This window comes from Molossus molossus, unplaced genomic scaffold, assembly GCF_014108415.1.
Source record: "Molossus molossus isolate mMolMol1 unplaced genomic scaffold, mMolMol1.p scaffold_m16_p_11, whole genome shotgun sequence".
In the NCBI taxonomy this organism is placed as follows: domain Eukaryota; kingdom Metazoa; phylum Chordata; class Mammalia; order Chiroptera; family Molossidae; genus Molossus; species Molossus molossus.
In genome coordinates, this window is record NW_023425346.1 from 89,278,372 (window position 1) to 89,298,712 (window position 20,341).

At 48.8% G+C, this 20,341-nt stretch overlaps 1 protein-coding gene across 2 annotated transcripts in view; it reads left to right on the top strand.

The window, feature by feature from the left end:
- Positions 1-272: 272 nt before the first annotated feature.
- SMARCAL1 (SWI/SNF related, matrix associated, actin dependent regulator of chromatin, subfamily a like 1) overlaps positions 273-20,341 on the top strand; it is a 56,612-nt gene continuing 36,543 nt past the window's right edge. Inside the window, exons 1-9 of one of the 2 annotated variants that reach the window (XM_036254285.1) lie at positions 273-412; positions 1,778-1,812; positions 2,212-3,086; positions 3,778-3,828; positions 6,235-6,441; positions 8,330-8,380; positions 12,897-13,083; positions 16,802-16,952; positions 18,347-18,505. In XM_036254285.1, coding sequence (XP_036110178.1) covers positions 2,270-3,086; positions 3,778-3,828; positions 6,235-6,441; positions 8,330-8,380; positions 12,897-13,083; positions 16,802-16,952; positions 18,347-18,505 — 1,623 coding nt within the window. In that variant the 5' untranslated portion in view covers positions 273-412; positions 1,778-1,812; positions 2,212-2,269. The remainder of the gene's footprint in view (positions 413-1,777; positions 1,813-2,211; positions 3,087-3,777; positions 3,829-6,234; positions 6,442-8,329; positions 8,381-12,896; positions 13,084-16,801; positions 16,953-18,346; positions 18,506-20,341) is intronic. The other variant, XM_036254284.1, reaches the window with a different exon arrangement.

The window sequence follows — 20,341 nt, forward strand, 5'->3', positions numbered from 1 at the left end:
CCTCAGCGGCCCAGGCTTTCAGGATCTGGTGCTTGACTTAATCTTTGGGGAACCGAGGACTAGAGTTCCCAGGGGGCACCACTGCAGCCCCACCTCGCTCACGACGTTGCGTCTTCCTCTTTCTCGGCCCAAACTACAAATCCCAGAAGGCTCTGCAGCACCGCTGGGGTCTGCGGGTTCATCTCCGCTTTTTAAAGCAAAACCTGGCCCGCGTTGCCCTCTGGGAAAGTGTACCGAACAGCCCTCCCCTTTGAGGCCCAGGCGCTGCAATAAGGAGGCGAACCGGCGGCGCTCGCACGCCGGCCCCTAACCGCCGGGTCGGAAGCGCAGTCTGGGTCGGGGGGACCTCGGAGACGCGCCGGCCCGGGGCGCCGGGAACGGGGCTGGCGCTCCAGGCCTCGCCGGTGAGAAGGTAGACGGGGAAGGAGGCGGCGGAGGCGGGCGAGACCAAGTGCCGGCCTGGAGCGGGGAGTGGGCCCGGGGAAGGGTGAATCCAAGTGGAGAAAGTAGGGGTGGGAGTGGGGTGTGGCTCTTCTTTACTAACCAGTCGGAGTGTGGCGCGCCCCCAAATTAGAATTTTAGGATGTCTCAGCCTGGAGAGGAAGAGGGGCGTCCATATGGTGCGATGGCATTATGGTTTGGGTCCGATTTTCACCCCATGGCCTGCCACCCCAGGTTCCTGGAGGCAGGTGGTGCCTCAGGCTACGGACGTGGAGAGTGCGGGGTGCAGGAGACCCCGCGGGGGAAAGTTAGGCAGGGGTGTTGGAAAGGTACCCAGGGAACCCGAGGGCTTCAACTGTGTCCCCGCAACCAAGCTTTTCCCAGCCCCTTCCTAACTGTTGGCCGTTGGAGGTGGAAGGTCTCTGGGGATAGCTCTTTGGGGTCTAACCAAGGGAATCCCAGCAGGAAGGAAACCTTTGAATCCTCAGAAGCCTAAACAGTGCTGCTGGAGTGTCCATTATGTCATTGTAAGCATTAATTGCATGCCATTACCTTGGGCGAACCAAACCAGAGAGACTAGTGTCCAGCTCCCTGGTTATAGGAAAAAAAATATCTATCTATCTATCTATCTATCTATCTGATAGCTCATGTTTTTAATGATTTTTTAGAGAGAGAGGAAGGGAGAGGAATAGAAAGAAACTTTTGAGATGGCATTGATCTACTGCCTCCTGTGTGATCTGAGGGATCCTGCAACCTGGGCATGTTCCCTGACCAGGAATCCAACCAGCAGCCTTTCTGTGCACTGGACGACACCCAACCCACTGAGCCAGACTGGCCGGGGCCCTGGTTGTAGAATATTGTAAAAGTAGCTCAGCTCATAGAAAAGTGACTTGAGTAAATTAATTTAATAATCAGGGTACAAAGCAGAATGTATACAATGATCATATTTTGTAATACACATATCTCCCAAATATGTGGCATGTGTCTATGGCTATGGATAGGAAAAACTCAGAACCATACTGTACTCTAAACTATGAATGGTGGTTACTGATGGATGGTGAGATTACAAATTACTTTTACTCTTTCCTTCTTTATGTAGCATCTGAATGTGTACAATGAGCACACATAACTTTTTGGTTTTTTTCCTCTGTATTTTTCCAAAAGAGTCACTGGATGGGGTGGTGCATTTTGAAAGACAGGCACTGCAGCCAGCTGCTCTGTGGCTTGCATCTGGCCACCTGCAGGTTGATTTGCCAAGAATGATAAGGGGATTGAATTCGAGGGGTGAATTGAGTGTGCAGTCTATGTGAGGCTAATGCTTTTTTTTGTCTTCCAGGTTGGAAAGAGTCTGTTAGCAAGTGTCGCACCATGGTATGTGGTTGTTTTGATCTATGTCAGTCTAATCTATTATCCTTCCTAGTTTGAAATATTCTTCTCATTATCTGGTGGATTTGGGCAGCACTGCATAACTTCCTTGGGATCTGATAACTCAGTTGGCTAGGGGATGAGAGGAAGAAAAATATTGTAGCTAAAATGCCTCTTCGGCTTTGGGTTTGATCTTTTTGCTCTTTGAGTCAGGGTCATTTTTCTAGCCGATGCTACCTAGGATTCCTGTGCGTGTGTGGTTTTTTCATTATAAAAGCAACTTTAATATACCCTTTGTTGTGCTCTTTGTGCATTTCCTGGGACAAAAGCTTGTTAAAATCAAGGTAGGAACATGATAAATAAATATATTTCATGTTTGTTTTCATTTTTTTTTTTCTTTCTCAGCTTTTGCCACATTTCTGATTAAAGATTGACATTCCTGCATAAGCATTTTCCTGGTAAGATGTCCTTGCCTCTAACAGAGGAGCAGAGGAAAAAGATTGAAGAGAATCGACAAAAGGCTCTGGCCCGTAGAGCCGAGAAATTATTAGCAGAACAGCATCAGAGTGCGTCCTCGGGCTCCTCCACTGCTGCCCTTCCTTCCCAGTCCAAGCAGGGTCCTTCTCACAGGCCCCCCAGGGATTCTTCGGAGCCAGTGAGCCATGGTGTCATTTTCAAGCAACAGAAAACCAGTAGTTCATCTTATGGTGACCAAAGACTTCATAATCCCCACAGTTTTCATCTCAGCACTCCGGAGCAGGCAAAGAGGACATGGGGGAGGCCAGAGGAGATGCCCACAGTCTGCCCACACCACAGCCCTCCAAGTCAAGTGACTCTCACCGGGATCTCCCCTCCCTTGGCACAAAGTCCTCCAGAGGTTTCCAACCAACAGCTCTTGGGTCAAGGTCATGCTCAGGTTTCACACGGGACCAAATCGACACCCTTTGCTAGCACAGCTCTTGAGCCTTTGGCCAAAGCAGAGAGTTCCCAGGATTCACCAGCTTCTTCCTCTGGACAGCTTTCCAGGGATCCTGAATTAGAAGCCAAGGCAGCCAGGCCCTCCACCTCGGGACAGAACATTGTTGACATCCATAGTGGCTCAGGGAGTGTGATGCCTAGGACAGAAGGAAGCCTCCCACAGAAATTGGGGGCCTCACCCCACAAAGCAGTAAGCTCCCAGGAGGGAATATGTGTAAGGGATGGAGACCGTTTCCAGGTGAAGATTGGGTACAACGCAGAGCTCATTGCCGTGTTCAAGCGTCTGCCCAGCAGAAGATACGGTAATGAGTCTTCATTCAGTCTGGTTGTTTATTTTTTTCTATTTCTAGAGTCTCAACCTAGCAGTTTCTCATAAATATGAAGATGGTGCATTGGCACATTCTGTCCATCCAGTTGTTAAAATTGTTCTATTTTAGCCCATGCTTCCTTTTGTCATAGACATTCCTTCAGACAGCTGCCAGGATCGGAGGACTGCCACATGGCCATATGGAGCATGGATGAATGTTTACTGAGAGGCCAGCTCCTCTGCCAGGTGCTTCGTTCGTATGCACTGCAGCACTTAAGCCTAATGACTTTTTGAGATAACTTGATGTTATTTTAAAGGCAGTGGAACTGGCTTGGCAAGGTGAAGAAACATGCTCAGGTTGGTTTGTCTGAAGGGCAGAGTCAGGATGTGGCCAGCTCTGCAGTGCCTCAGTGCCCACTCCTGATACCCAAGCTTTGCTGGACTGCACAGGGTCCCACCTCTGCCCTCAGTCCTCTGAGGTGAGGCCTCACTTGTATTTCTCAATATGAAATAAAAAGCATCCTTATGTATATCTGCTATTTTTCCTCTACAAGGATTTTGTAGATCAGTGGGAGCATTCATTCATTCACTCATTAAACAAGCTTTTATCGACTGTCCAAGTACAAATTAGAACAACAGTCATCAACCTCACTGTGGACAGACCAAGTATTTGTGCTGCATTTCAGATCCTGAGACCAAGACGTGGGACTTCAGCATGACCGATTACAGTGCCCTGAGTAAGTAGGTGTGCCGTCACCCCTCGCGCAGGAAACACTGGTATTGAAAAGTTTCTCTGGAGCAGAAGATGCGGTCTGCCTGGGGTCGGGATGGCTTTCAGAGCACCATCCCATTGCTCTTTTTTCTTCTTACCATGGCCAGCCTAGGGAGGCAGCTCCTCGGGTGACAGTCACTGGTATTGTTAACAGGAGCTAGCATTAAACGGGGGCTGTTCTAAGCCCCTTACATATGCTAACTCTTTTATTGCTTGTAACAACCATTTTGCAGATGGGAAAATAGTCCCAGAGAGGGTATGTAACTAACATAGGGTCACACAACCAATAAGTTGTGCAAATAGGATTCAAACCCAGACAGTGTGATTTCAGGGTTCATGGCTGGATTGCTGGCTCCAGCCATGGCAGGCAGCAGTGCCAACCTCTGCTCCAGAAAGTTTACGGTGCAGCAAATAACCCAGACCCTCATGGCACTGTTTCTATGGCTAGTTAACTCGAGAGTGCAGGGAGGGGCAATGCCCAGGCGGGCTCCAACCAAGGCCAGGTCTGGGGAGGTTGTTGTTGAGCCCCTGGGTGCAAGCGCCACTTCTGAGATTTTGTTGACTGTCCCTACTCCCAGGCTTTTGTCACCTCCTGGTGCCTGAAGTCTGCTCCTCTGCCCTGGGTATTCTCACATCTCCAAGCGGTCTTTTCTACCCCCTCTCTTGCCTCCCTTCCCCCCAGTTCAAAAGGGAAGAGATGAGGATGTGGGGTGAGGTTGCTCCTCCACAGATTTGGGGCACGGAGTGGGATTCTCTGGAGTCACCAGTACAGTTTCTGGGGGCTGATGGCACAGCTCCCTGCGGAAGTTCCTGTTTCTCTCCTTGGCCTCCCCCTCTTGAAATGTGTTACATACGGTGATAAGCTTTTCTTTGGTATCTGCTGGTGACCTTTCTGGGGGCTCATTTTACTATTATTTTAATCCGTGTGTTAGGTGTTGGGACAGGAGAGCCAGTGTCCTAAATTAAGATCGCAGGTCTTGACAGTGTTCTCGTGGTTGCTTGGATAAACCAGTAATTTCCACTGTCGTGATTTTGTTTGTTTTAATATCTTTTCACCCCTGTTCTCTGACCACAATGCATGGTGACCTGAATGACCGACTTCTGTGTTTGCAAATTCATTTAGGTTTTCTGTGTGGTATGGTTGCTTTTGGTAATGCTCCACAAAATATATTTTTTAAAACCATTTAATGGGTACAAAAGTCTATTCATAGCTTTTAGATGAATTTTGCTGATTATAAGTTGTTTAGCTCCTCTGTCCTTGCCCGTGTTTTACACACTTGATCTGCTGTCTACTGAGATATACCTTGAACCCTCTTGCGATGGTTGTGGATTTGTGCATTCTTATTTTTATATTTTCAGATAGGTTTAGGATTGTTGTGTCTTCTTAGCAGAATATACTTTTTATTGATGTAACATATAAAGGCTGTCTCTTCCCGTCTGTCATTTTACTTTATGTGTACCTCTGGATTTTGCCTTTGTAACCCTCCCACACACTCATAACATGTGGAAAGTATATCAATGTGCAAAGAAAAAACACTATCCCCATAAAGTCCCCACTCAGTTAACCACTATTAACCTGGTTTTTTACCTTCTGACCTTTTTTCTGTGCATTAAAATGTACTAGTTTTTGTATAGGTAATGTAATTTTTCTCCTACATTTTTCACTCAGTGTTCCAGCGTAGCGTTTTTTTCCCGTGGTGATTGTTAGCAGTCAATTCTGAGTGATGAAAATGTGGGTGCCCATTACTGGACCATTTTGACCGCCGAAAAAATGATTTCATACTGTTGAACTTAATATTATTACTTTTATTTTTGTGGTATTTCTGTCTTTTCCAAAATTTCTTCCAAAAAATAATTATTGATAATATATTTCATTGTAAGAATGTGTTATAGATTGCTTAAGTCGTTTTTGTCTGTTTTTTTTTTTTTCTTTATTGATTTTTTTAGAGAGACAGGAAGGGAGAGGGAGAGGGAGAGAGAGATAGAAACACTGATGAGTGAGAACATCGACTGGCCGCCTCCTACATGATCCCCACTGGGGATTTGTCCCACAACCCGGGCATGTGCCCTGCCCAGGAATTGAACCAGTGACCTCTTGTTGCATGGGTTGACGCTCAACCACTGAGCCACACTGGCTGGGTGGCTGACTTCTAGGTGTTTTAATTTGAAAACTTAAGGAGTACAAGGGTTACGTTCAATAAATACTGAAATTTCTAAAGCCTTAATTTAACATACTTGCAAAGCTTCCCAGTCCAACAGTACCTTTTCTCTCCTGCCTGCCACATGTAATTCCTCTGACCCTGTCCCTGCCCTCCTTTGCCTGCCTGAAAGTCATCCACCTTGTCACATCCGTTCTTCTCTTCTTTGACAGTGAAAGCAGCCCAGCGCCTCCGCACAGTCACCCTGCAGCCTCTGGAAGGGGCCGGCAGTGTGCCACAGACCGGCCTGCCTTCAGCTCCCTCTCTGGCCTTTGTCAAAGGGCAGTGTGTGCTCATCTCCCGGGCCCGCTTCGAGGCAGACATCGGCTATTCACAAGAGCTGATTGCACTGTTTAAACAGATGGATTCCAGAAATTACGGCAAGTAATTGGCCTCTGCCTGATTCCCAGGGTGGACAGTGGTCTGTGATCTCAGAGTAGGGTGTTTTTCTCTCTGTTTGAACACTCAAAAATGACTCTCTTGGTAGAGCCTTCCTGATCTGCTCTTCTTCCTAAGAAAGGTGATGCCTGAGTTGTTCTAGATAGTGAACGTATAGTGGGCTTGTTTTGTCCTCAAAGGCCCCCCAAAGAGAAGACCCCATGATTTTCCCCAGCCACCTGGTCAGTGTTTTCTTGGTAGAAGCAGATAAAGTCCTGCTTCAGCCGTTTAAACTTACCTGTTTATATTTTGTTCGTAGCAGAGGTTGAAAAACAGATGGTTGCCATAAAAATAGATGTCTTTCTGTAGACGACGACAGTGGTTCTCAGACTTGAGCATGCACCAGAACCCCCTGAAGGGCTCGGTAAAACACACATTGCTGGGCCCTGCCCCCAGTGAATGCTACCGCCTGCTTCCCACCCAGAGACCCTGAATTCATGGGTTGAGGTGGGGCCTGGGCATTGGTGGTTTAAAAAATCTCCAGGGGAGTCTAGTAATCAGCCAGGATTGACAACCACCGGCCAAAGCGAGCAATTTTGCTTTATTTTTTGTGAGGTTCCTTAAAAGCTGCTTTGTCAGAATAAGGGGCAAAAGTCAGCTTCAGAATTCTGAACTCCTGGGTGTCATTCTTAGCTTGGACCGTATTGTTTTACAAAATGGGTGGCTTTTTTGGGTTACTATTCCCATTTTTGAAAAGGGTTTGGCTTTTCCCTAGGCAAGTAGAAAGCAAACTCTTAAAACTTCCTGCCTTTGAGACATCACGGTCAGGCGAGGTCCCGGAAGAAGCCCTGTAGCATCGCTTACTCAGTGAGGCTCTTACTCAGCTTGGGCTTTGTCAGAGGACACCGAGGCTGCCTTGTCTTCTTCCTGAACCTGACTCACTGTGGCCATGATGCTTTTTCCAGGGCCACCTTGCTTTCCCAGTGGCCATGCAGACAAGAACTAAGTTTTGCTTTCCAGAAGGCGTTCATCAGAACGCTTTCCAGAAGCTTCCTTGATATTCTCAGAAGGCAGATTGGTAGGAAAACCTCTTTTAAGTACTTAGCCAATGTTGGGTAGTGAGATGCTCACCCTGCTTAGTTAATATTGTGTGTAATTTATGCTACACGATACTAATCAGCAGATGGCATCATCATAATAATAACAATAATCATAATTTATAATTTTTTTTTTTAGTGCTTATTAGCATTTTACATTTAAATTTAACCTACTCCTCATGAGAACCCTGTGAGGCATGGGCTGTAGTGTCCTCATTTTTTAGATGTGAGAACTGAGGCACAAAGAATGTATGTGACTTGCCCAGGGTCGCACAGCTGGGAATTGGCAGAACTGGGATTTGAACATAGGCCGTGTGGCCACTCTGACCATGCACAGCTTGTTTCTCGTGTACAAAATGGAGCTAAAAATAGGGCCTGGTTCAGAGCACATCGAGGGGCAGAGGAGACGGTGCCTGTGACTCCCTTGGCGCCGGGCCTGGCTCGAAATAAGCACCGAATAAGTGAAAGCCACAGCGAGTGCCCCTGTCTTGGAAATCCAGGTCATTTCTGACCTGCTGGGCCATGCCCAGTCGTGCAGCCCCAGAGCACGGTTTATCAGCACTCTTACAACCCAGTACAGCACCATGCCTGCCTGTCCTTCCTCCCTGAAATCTGTGAAGACCTCGCGGGCAGGGACTCTCAGTTTCTGTATCCCCCACACCAGCACAGGATCAGTGCCTCTTCATGGGAGCTTCCTGGAGGTTCTGAAACCAGGCACTGTGATCTCACTGAGCGTGAGGAACGAGCAGGAGGCAGGCTGTCACGTTCTTTTATTTGTTTCTTCTCATTGCAGATGTCAAGACCAGGAAGTGGAACTTTCTCTTGGAAGAGCACAATAAACTAAGTAAGATGCCCACCTTGCTTATTTTATATCATGCTATTGTTAAACTTTAATTATCCGTCTTAAATTGAATACATTTTGAAAGATTCTCCTTCTCCTTCTACCACGATGACTTGATGTGCTGTTTACAGGACAAGTAAAGGTGGAGATGTTCTGAGGCAGCCCATCCCCATCCACTGAGATGGTGGCTTTACAACAGCCAGCGAACACGCAGCCTCTGCTTCCCTCGGGTTGAGGCGGTTCTGGTCAGATTCCCGGGCCTGGGAAAGCTCCTGCCCACCATGGAAGTTTAGGGATCAGAGGTGAGCTAGGTTTGCTTAGCTTAGATGGAAGCTGCTTGACTCTCCCTGAGAACAGGCGCTCAGATTACTTCTAGAATTAGATGATCAACAAAGGTTGGAGAGTCTCAGAGGTACCAGCTTCAGAATGGGCTGAGTTCTGCCAGAGGCAGAAGCCTAGGCCAGGGTGCATAAGCATGTAATGAGCGCTTTGGAGATGGACCAAGAGAAGGGTTATGAACACAGATATAACTGCAAGAAGGAGAAACCAGTTTGGACTTACCATTTTTCTTCTCTGCCTTGCTTGGGTGGGGCAATAAATTCTATGCCTGAGAAAGGGGGACATGGTCATATCTCAGCCTGTCTTGAATGTCTGTCACTCATCTTCCAAGCTGTCACAGTTCTGCAGTGGTTATGCCGCTGGCATAATTGTTCCTCCTGCTTGACCCTGATGACTTGTTGGGTTGCCCAGCCAGTGTCCAGGCAGGCCAGGAGCAGCATGATCCAGCCCTGGAGCCCTGAGACACTGGCCATCTTGCCCACCAGGTCGTGGCTTTAGGGAAGAGGGAAAAGCTGGGTTTCTGGCCTTTGTGTCCTCCTTATGGGCTTACTGTGGGACATCAGGTAGACAGTTCAACATTCTTGGTCCCATTAGCCTTTGTAGTAAAAAACAGTGGGCCTTGAGTCCGTATCTGCCCCTTTGCCAGAAATTAAATATAAGGGAAGAGCTTTTGATTCCTTGAGGAAAATCTTGTTGCCAACTTAAAGTTAAGTTTGAATATGATGAGATACTTAATATTAGCAAACCCCATGGCTGCTGCTCTTTGAAACCTGTGATTCAGAGCAAACTCTTTGGCCGTAGCTGAATTTTTGGTGAGCAGTAGGAGTGAGTGTTTTCCCCTCTCATCCCTTTGTCCTTCAACCACAGGAAAACATATACATATGTTGGCTTTAAAGGCTTGACTTGCATGGAATGACAAAAAGTAGGGTACGCTCAGCGTTAGCAGGTAAATGGAACACTGAAACCAAGACTGACAAGTCACATAGCATCATATGATGGTTCCAACATTTTAGTGGACCACTAACCTTTAGTGGACTCGCTGATGAAAATGACAATTCTTCATCCAGAAAAATGTACAAAATGGCCACAATAAAGTTTGCCTTAGTTATTAATAATTCATGGTTCTGGCGTTAAGAATTCTAGATTCAGAGTGCAGATTGCCTTTTTCCATGCTTTCTTGTCATTCCAGTGTCTTGTGGAAACTAAGATTGATTTTCCCCATTTCACAGATTGGGGAAAGTTTAGACCCAGAGACGGGAAACCATTGTTTTCCCTATTGGGAGCGTTGTGGGTCATGGTAAACTCAAACTCTGACTAAAATTGCGATCTTGATCTTGTAGCATGACCCTTTTGGAAATTTAGAAGCCAGACCCGTGAACTCAGAGGCCAGGGAGACAAGGCCCCGCAGAACGTCGCAGGTCCTGGTTGAGCTGGTTCCGCCGGTAGCAGACAGTACCCTGGGGAATGTGCGCCTCTCCTCATCCCTGGGGCTGTCTCATATGCGGAATTAGATGGTTGACCCTGAGCTAGTGAACATGTGCATGTGAAACTAATTAAAAATGACAGTGAGGCCTTCTAAGTGCAAATGCTCGTTGGTGACGTGGTGGTAATTATTTTCTCCAGGTTAGGTGAAGCTAAGAGCTTGTCTCTCTCTCTTCTAAATGACTGAGGCCTTTTGCCCATAGTGAAATTGGCAGGAGGCCTTTTGTTTTCCCCTGACGATCACAGTCCAGAAGGATTCTGCATCCCCCTCAATGATTCTGTCTTGTCAGCTGCTATTTGAAAACATGCATATTTCTGCTGGGTGGCTCAGTAGTGGTGCCAAAGAGCTGTTTCACAAAAAACGACTTCTAGATGACTCGGAAGCCAGACAGCACATTCCTGTGCTCTCCCAGCACCGGGAAAGGACAACAGCCACAGTCGTTGATAGCAAACGGTGGCTTTCTCAGAACACACCCAGTTGGCTGAACTAGCATCGCAGGGTTTTGGAGACAGTGGTTGGTAGGAAACAGAGTGGAGGTGGGTTTTTTCCTCTGAAGTGGCTGAAAGAACTTAATGCCTACAAAGCACCACGCTTCACATTGGCTGGATTATCAGCCGTGTCTCAGTTTTCATTAGGCGTCTGAGCTCTGAAGACCACTAGGATTAAGATGAAACGGCTTCTGGAAGCACATAGAGTGCTCAGCCTCCTGAAGTGTGCAGAAATCAGCATGCTCGGATTTCATTTGGAGGCATACAGTGTATTTCTGCCTCAACGCGGACAGTCTCTTTTATGTAAGAGCCGTCAGCCTTGCCTAATTTCTTATCCTGGTGATTCTGCTCTTGCCAGTGGTTTCCAGAAATAACCAGTACATATATTTAGTGAAGGACAGAAATGGATTTAAATGTATTGAAAATACAAAACAATTTGAGGTAGTAGATGGCTCAGTCCTCCAAAGTCACATCAATATTTGCAGTGGTAGCCAGTTGGTGGTTGTGGCAAAAGACTTTTGTAATACCTTGTGAAGACAGTAAGAGAATATATGACCCTTATGGAATAGAGAACTAACAACCTTAGAATTCCAAATACTATTGGGTAGACATGAAGTATACCCCGTGTCTCTTTATTGGATCCTGAGGACAGTGAGCCCCTTGCTTTCACTGTGTCTCTGCCTGGGTGCCCTTGAAAAGGTAAAGGATGAAGAGCGATTGAGGATCGCAAACAGTGGTCACTCTTCTAATTGATTTTCACAGGACGGTGCTGAAAGGGGAGAACATTAGAAAGCTAGGGCCCATCGAACAGCCGGCTGTGATTAGTAGTTTAATGATAATTCCACCACCAGCAATCTCTAGGTCTATAATCTCTAACTTTGTAATTTTTTAACTCATCTTCCCTTGCCCCAACCCCAAATTGTATGTTTTATTTGTATATCTAGTTTATTCTTTTTTTGTTTCTCTATTGAATAATTTTTTTCCTATTAATTTTAAAATTAGGTGAGACCTAAATTCTTTCAAAGAGCAAGATCAGTGAAATTAATTTGCTTTCATTTCCCTGTAGATTTCAGGTAGTTTGTTTTTCCCACTTGTTAATGGCCTGTCCACTATATGGAAGTCTGGAACCTCACACCTGGAAGGAAAGTAAAGACCCCTAAAGATGGGCGTTAGTGGAAAGAGTCAGAGTCATGATTACTTTTAGTAATAATTGACACTGAACTTATTGGGTTGGTGGACTTTTTCTGTAAAGGGCCATATAGTAAATATTTTAGGCTTTATGGGTCAGGCAGTCTTTGTCCTGAGTACACAACGCTGCCAGAGTAGTGTGAAAGCAGCCGTGACCATCCATAAACAAATTGGCACAACTGTGTTCCTGTAAAACTTTATTTACAAAAACAGGCCGATTTGGCCCACAGGCCTTCGCTTGCCGACACCTGCTTTGGAGACTAGGTGGGGAGCTAGCAGGTCACCTCCAGTGAATGGATTTTCGCTCTAGCTGCTTCACCACTGAGGTCACCACTGTAGAACTCACCTCTCTCAGGGGGAGGTCATCATTGTCTTTCAGAAAGGGTCCAAGTGCGCAGGGCCACTTGCATTGGTCTCAGTTGTGGCCTTTGCAAGGACTCTGCCCTTTGCTGTGGTTTGGAAGTAGCAGTACCATCCTACTGATCTTTCTCAGAAACACCGACCAGCTTCTGTGTATGGAGCGTAGTGCTTCCTTGCCTGTTGACAGCAGGTGACTTAGAGTTCTCTGACTTCTCAAACACTGACATCAAAATAAGACATGAGGAGAATGGAAATAAGATGAGTTTTTTTAATTCTAAGTCTTGCTTTGGGCAAAATTTTTTTAAGACTATGAGTCCTTATTTATTTGAATAAGAATACTAAAATAATTTTTTACATAACTTCAGGTTAAAAAAGGTCGATCACAAAATCACTTTATAGTTCTTTCCAGTGTTTGCGTAGTATAGAAAATCAGTTTTGCATGACCGATTGCACTCATATCTTCAGAAATTAAGGAATAGAGAGGGAAAACTTGTTCTCTAGCATGCATCCGTCAGCCTTGATTTTCTCTCCAGTTACTTTTTGACAAGATGGCATGCAGCAGAATTTCAGCCATTGAACTTTGTATTTCAAAGCTCCTCCCTTTTCCCCGGATCTCTTGGACGTAACACTCCAATTCATATGCCTCTGTTCTTCCTTCTAGTGGAAAGGGTGCGCTGCCTTCCCCAAGTTCAGCTGAATCCTCTGCCCAAGACGCTGACCCTGGCCTTCGCCTCTCAGCTGGAGCGGACGTCTCTTAGTCTCACGGCAGACGTCCCTGAAGCAGACCTCTCTGGAGTGGACCCCAAGCTCGTGTCCAGTCTGCTGCCCTTTCAGAGAGCTGGAGTCAAGTAGGTTCTCGATCTCCCTCTTGCTCTCTCTTCCTCGCATTTTCTCCCTCACCACCAGCTGGGTTCAGATGCTCCTTCTTTTGTGAATGCTCATCTTTCGCAGGCGTCTAGAGGCATTTGGGCATTAAACAGCCAGATGTGCTGTTACCAAAGCCTGATTGTAACCAATGGTTTCAAATTCCATGAGTTATCAGGACTCTGTATTGCAGGTGTGCAGAAACCCAGCTCAGACTGGTTGAAGAAAAGATTTCTCACTGCTTGTAATAGAAAACCCAGGGTCTTTTTTTTTTTTTTTTTTGTTATCCTCATTCAAGGACATTTTTCCATTTTTTGTACAGACAGAGTGGGAGGGAGAGAGAGAAAGAGGGAAACATCGATGTGAAAGGGACACATCGAGTGGCTGCCACCCGCACAACCAACCAGGGCCGGGGACAAACTGCAACTGAGGTACATGCCCTTAGCGGGAGCCGAACCCGGGTCTCTCCGGACCGCAGGTGGACGCTCTAACCGCTGAGCCAAACCGGCCAGGGCGAAAACCCAGGGTCTTGAAAGATCTCATCAGGACTCTGTTCCTCTCCCAGCCCTGCTTTCCTCGTCGTTTGCTTTATTCTCAGCCAGACGCTCCTCGAGTGGCAGCTGGGGCTGCCAAGGGCTCCCGGCTCCCATTCATCAGCTCAGCGACCCAGCGGGAAGCACCTGTTTCCTAGGAGTGCAACACTGAATGCACGGATCTGGTGCTGACGCTGGAGCCGGTCAGTCGACGTGGTCAGGAGCTTGGAGTCTTGGTGGTGAGGCTGGTGATAGTTCTACCCCTAGAGCGAGAGGGTAGGGCCTGCATCACGTGGATTACTTGGACTGAGTAGAAGGTGGTAGTTTTCCAGAAGAAGGTTAGGGTGTACCTGTTCTAGAAAGAAAAAGGGTAAACTTGTGGCCCAACCTGTCCTTTTTTTCAGAGTTGCTTGGCAGAAGCAAAATGACAGATTTGAACTTGCCTTCTAGTGAATATATGGGAGGTCGAGGAGAGGGAGGATGAGACGACAGTCCATCCAGAAACATGAAAGCCAGATGTTCACAGAGGTGTGGTTGGAGAAGAGCCCTGTGCAAGGGAAGGAACTAAGCTGTTCCTTAGGACTGACAGGTGAAGGCACCCTGCCGCTTTGTGCAGTTGTGGTTAAAGCTTGGCTACTGTCTCAGACGGGGTTTTGTTCTGGGTGTGGTGTGGGCACAGTCACACCTTGCTGCATTCCCATGGCCCCAGCTCTGCCCACCCCCTTGTCTTCCTTCAGTTTCTGTCCCCCTGACGTAACACTTTGCTATTTCAGCCCTTCATCTCTCGTGATGTCCTTTGGGCCTTGTTTTACCCAGGCTCAGGGTGGTTTTTTTCTTTGTTCTTTTCTTCCTCTGACTCCTTCATTAGCGTTGCCCACTCTGCCTTCATCATGAAGTTCTTAATAGCTCCAGTAGAGATCCTTGGGTCCATGTGGTGCATGCTGTTTGCCTCCTCTCCACTTGGGGCGCTGTGTGCGAGGCACCCCAGGCCAGTGTGCCTCAGAACAAAGTGTGGCCGGCAGCTCCTGTCTTTTTCTCTAGGGCCCTGAAAGTGCTAATGGTACTTACCAGCCTTCTTCAACACTGTCTAATTAAGTCCAGTTTTAACCTTCATTCTGTGAGGGTGGGATGGTGTTGAAGGAAGAGGGCTGTGAATGCCCATTTTTTTGTTTAGTTTTTATATGTGAGAATTCAGTCGAAAACTCCCTTAAACTTAAGGAGCGGATCTCTTAGATGCATGTCAGCTTCCTCTAATAACTAGCTGATCTCTCTCAAAAGGCGTGAGTTGAGGCTCAGAAAGACCACCACCTGCCTCAAGTCACTCAGCTCCCCCAGTGACAGGGCGTAAATCCTGCTTTCCAGGGGCGGGTGCAGCACCTCTGCTCTGCAGACTGCCCTGTGGAGGAGGCGCCGCTCTGCGGTGGTTTCTCTGTCTACCCAGGAGTTTCCTTTGCTTTGGCCTCATTTTTGGCCACTTGGTTTCTTAGCTGGGCTACCTCAAGCTCGGGAAAAAGGAAGGACTGAAATTCAGGGATCCGTTTTGCTTTGACAGTGCCCAGAGGGACAGAGCTGTGTGGACATGGTAAATGGTTTCGCCGAGGAGGCCGCAGCAAGGCCTGGGTCTGCTGCCCCGGTGCTCTCTGGCTGCCCTGGCCACCAGCTTTGTCAGTCAGAAAGTGAGATACAGAAGAACTCTTCACACTCGCCCTCCCTTTGGCTGTCTGGGTCGTGGGTTGACCCCAGAAGTGGCCCAGAAGGTTGAACTGAGATAGGAGTGCTCAGAGCCTGTTCGGAGAGGTGAGGTGGCAGGCAGGAATGTGGTGGCCATGGCTGGGGACGCCGGAAGGGAGGCTTCCTCTCACTGGATGGGCCACTGTGACTGCTGGGAGGACAAGGAAGTGCCCCGAGGTGACGCCTGTTGTCTCCGTGCGCTGCTGGGCCCAGGCATGCTGGCCTCATGCCACCTACACATCTGCATGTCCGTTTTCCACACTGGCCTTGGAAAGATAGAAACACCATTTCCAGGCAATTCAGAAAGACCACATACAGCCTAGAATTCTCGTCTGCTATACCAGCTGCTAATTAGGAGAGGTTACATTCTGTCTTTACTGTGTGAGAAGGGAAGAAAAAGAGCTAGTTGTCTGGCTTATTGTCAGGCTTCTGAGCAAATGATCAGTTTCTCAGGAATCAGATGAATGGGGATTGGTGTCTGGGGTGGGAGACCAGACATCTGGAACTCGGAATCCTTTCAGCTTTTCACCGAGTCATCAGGTGACTCGAGTAAGCCATTCTTACTGTTGTGTCTTGATTTTTTTTTTTTTTTTTGGTGAAGTAATAGCTATAAGGGAACATTCTCCTGACCCCTGCGATGCTGTCAAGCACTGTCGTAAATGCTTATTAACTTTATTAATCCTCCAATCCTCTCGGATGGATCCTGTTGTCATTCCCATCTGTGGCTGAGGCACCAGGAGGTCCCATGACTTGCCTCTAAGCAGTGGAATGGGGATTCCAGCCCAGGCCAGTTGGGCTCCTGAAGAGTGGAATTCACCTCATTCACAAACCGTTAGCAGAGTTGTTGCAGTGGAGGTGACGGGACTCGAGTCTGCTGGTTGGTGGGAACCTTTGCTGAGGTTGCTGCTCCCTTGTAGACAGACACCTGCTCCACCCTTCCCGCTGCGGCCCCTCCTCCTTGGCAGGGCTTTCTCCTTGCTGGCTCCTGCCCTCTGCCCTTGTCCACGCAGTGTCCTCTCTGGTCTCCATCTTCAGTTTCTCTCCTGCCCTTCCAGGCAGATCTCTCGTGTAACCGTTTCCCACTGTCCTTTCTCACCCCGGCCTCGCTTCCGCCCGGCTGAGGGTGACTCTTACTGCAAACTCCTTTCTTGGCCTCTGTGGCCTGATTATCCTCCAGAGCTTTTCTACCTTTTTCCACCATTTCACATTTTCCCAATTTTGACTCCTTTTTAAATTACTATTCTGTCCCCTAATTGACTCCTGCTTTTCCCTCGTTGGGGAGCAGGTCTCGTCCCCTGAGCAGGGCCCGTGCTGGCTGGTGCAGCAGCTCAGCCCACATGGAGCCACACGTATCACTTTACCTGGTGGCGAGGTGGCAGGTCAGCTCAGGCCCCAGGGAAATGTGTTGTGTCTCTGTCCTTCCCTGGTCTGCTTTCAGTTTTGCCATCGCAAAAGGCGGCCGCCTGCTGCTTGCTGATGACATGGGCCTGGGGAAGACCGTCCAAGCCATCTGCATCGCGGCCTTCTACCGGAAGGAGTGGCCGCTCCTGGTGGTGGTGCCGTCATCTGTGCGCTTCACCTGGGAGCAGGTCAGTCTGTGTTGTGATCTTAACAAAGAAGGCTTTCCTCAGGGTTAGAGGAGTCAAATAACAGCTTGGGGACAGGGCCTGGGATCTGGAAAGATCTGTCCCAGCTGAAGGCAGGGATGGAGATGAGATGGCTCCTGCGACTGGGGAGAGAGCCGAGGAGCGCAGGGCTCAGACCTGCCTCGTTCTGTCGGCAGACGCTGCCTGGGCACCTCTCGCACCTTCCGTTTGCACCACACTGAATTTTCAAAATGTCTTACCTCCTTCAGTCCCCATAATCCCATCCTAGCCATGTGCAGTAGGCACAGTAGGCCTTCTTCGCCCCATTTACAGATGAGGAGACTGCACTCAGAGAGGGCGGGCTCCCCACTTCCTGCCGACGAGGAGCAGTGCAGGCCTGGAAGTCCTGTCCCCCGACTCTCGGCTCAGGGCTTTGCGCTCGGGCAGGTGGTGAGGGCAGGGTGTGCCCTGTCCGCCAGGCACCTTTACGGCTAAAGAGTCGGATGTGAACTCAGCTATATCACCAGTCAGCCTCGAGCTTTGCCGTAAATCCAGGGATCAGAGTGGGTCTGTGACATGAATAAAAATCCATATAAGCAAACTTGATGAAGAAGGAAGCCCCAGGCTTTACGTTCCTGGTGGTGGCTGTCGGCTTCCTCGGTCCTTGGCTTCTTCCTGAGCCCCATGAGCCGCTCCTGGTGCCCAGGCCTGCCCTTCAAAACGTACATTGAAACTACCGCATTCCTTTCCTGTCCTGCGATCTGAAGTCTGCCAGGGCCTCTAGGAGCTAATAACTCAACACGATCTGCTTTGTGTCCGGTTCCCACAGCACCTCAAAGTGCTGGGAGGGTCAGGTGGGCAGACGAGGCTGGGGAAGGCCCCAGCACTCCCCACGTCAGCGCCGAGTCAGCTCAGGGATGCCAGGGGAGCACCCAGTCGCTGACGTGGAGGCGCCGGGGCCTTCTGTTGACCCTGGGCACTGGCTTTGGCTAGAGGAGGCAACATTTCTAGAGAGAGCAGGTGCTCTGTAGAAAATGTCACCATTAGTGCCTCCAGTATACCGGCCTCTGCTAAAAATTCCTGGATAAACTTCCTCTTGTGAGAGTCACGTCCTTTCTCTGCGGAAACTTGCCATCAAGGTAGGGGTGAGAGACGGAGTCCACGGGCACGCAGAGTAGCGGCCCTGCCTGTGCCTGCAGCGAGCGGTGTTCTGTTAGCGGGTGGGGCGGGGGCGGGGGAAGAGGAAGGGGAGGTGGTAGCTGTTTGTGGGGACAGGCAGGCAATGTAGGAGGGCGTGGAGGCCCCGAGGCCGGGTTGGTTTTCAGGGAGGGAGCAGCGTGCCTCGCGGGGCACTGGGCACAGGCCATCATCCGGGTTTGTTCTCCTGTCACCCCCAGGCCTTCCTTCGGTGGCTGCCGTCTCTCACCCCAGAGCACATCAACGTCGTGGTGACCGGCAAGGACCGCCTGACAGCTGGCTTGGTCAACATCGTCAGTTTTGACCTTCTGAGCAAGTTGGAAAAACAGCTAAAAACCCCTTTTAAAGTTGTCATCATTGTAAGTGATGTAGCAAAGTCTTTTTTTTTTTTTTTTTTTAATCCTCACCCGAGACATTTTTCCGTCTTTTGTTCAAATAGAGTGGGAGGGAGAGAAAGAGAGAAACATCGACATGAAAGGGACACATCGAGTGGCTGCCACCCGTACAACCAACCAGGGCCGGGGACAAACTGCAACCAAGGTACATGCCCCTAGCGGGAACTGAACCCGGGTCTCTCTGGACCACAGGCCGATGCTCTAACTGCTGAACCAAACCGGCCAGGGCAGGCAAAGTCTTTAAGTACTTTATCTCGGTGGAAGCTTTCTTCCTAACAGCCCCACAACGTTCATGTCTGTGCTCTCACGGAGCCTACTCAGCCTCCAGAGAACAATCGTTGTCTTCATTGTATGGTGAACCAACGTTGCCCTTCTCTCAATGAGTGGTTCTGAGCCCTGGCTACACATTACAATTTCCGGGGGATCTTTTTGAAAAATGCAATTATGCCTTAGCCAGTGTGGGTCAGCGGTTAGAGCACCAGCCCGTGCACCAAAGGGTTGTAAGTTCAATTCCTGGTCAAGGGCACATACCCGGGTTGAAGGTTCTGTCCCTAGCTCCAGTTGGTGAGTTTGGGAGGCAACCAATCGATGTATTTCTCTCACGTTGATGTTTTTCTCTCCCTCCCTTCCTCCCTTCCACTCTCTTTAAAAATCAGTGGAGCCCTGGTGGGTTTGGCTTAGCGGCTAGAACATCGGCCTGCAGACCGAAGGATCGGAGGTTCAGTCACCCGTCAAGGACACGTACCTGGGTTGCAGGTTCAGTCCCTGGCCCCAGTCGGGGTCCTGTAGGAAGCAGCCAATCAATGTGCCTCTCTCACATCGATGTTTGTTTCTTTCTCCCCCCTTCCACTCTCTCTCAAAAGAATCAGTGGAAGAATGTCCTCGAGTGAGGATTAACAGCAACAAAAAAATGCCCTTTCCTAGGACTGTGCTGGGGCGTTGTAGCCCGTATTCCCCGATGTGAGGTCACGTGTGGAGGCCTGCGGTGGACTCCGGACCTCCGAGGGGCTCCAGGAACTGCAGCGTGTGCCTTCATCTGCTGCCCTTTTATCAGAGGGGCTCAGATGCACCATTCAAACAGTTAACACGTTTTCTTCCAGCGGATGGGAAGACACTCGCTCCCCTTCCAAAACGTACTTTTTACTATAGTCACTTTTGAAAAGATGGCTTTGAGTTCTGCTCCCAGATATGACGGCACACCTTGCAGGGACTGGCTTTCCTTCTCTTAGTGTCGAAGGAGACTTGGTGCCAGCCCCTCTGTCAGCACTGTTCCATGGCTCACATAAAACATTCTGGAAGGTGTGCAGTCTCTTCCACCCCAGCCCCATTCGTCCAGTTCCCCCCCGTCCCCCCCACCCCCCCGCTTCATGGAACCACCAACTGGTATGCAGGGACGAAGCCTGTGGTGGATGATTTCCAGTGGAAGTTTACCTGAGGTTTTCCTTTTGACAAAACAGAAGCTGATATGAAAGGTTTCTCCTTATTCAAATGTGTGAATTTTAAAAGCCAGTGATGTTTTCCTTCTTTTAAAAATAGAATTCTCTATTGACTGTGGCTTCTCGAATCTTGGCACGCAGATTGGAGTGTATGTCTTGTCTAAGGCAGAGAGGGAAGAGCTTTAGGAGGCCCAGGGATGTGGAGTCTGAGGCACACAGGTCAGCAGGATTGCAGTAGGGACTTCGTGCTTTGGTTTCCTGGAGTGGGGCTGATTGTTGGTGCATTCACCCATGTGTTCATCTAACACTTGAGTACCAGCTCGTGCCCTGCATAGCACTGTGCACTAGGGAGGGAGGAGGGAGG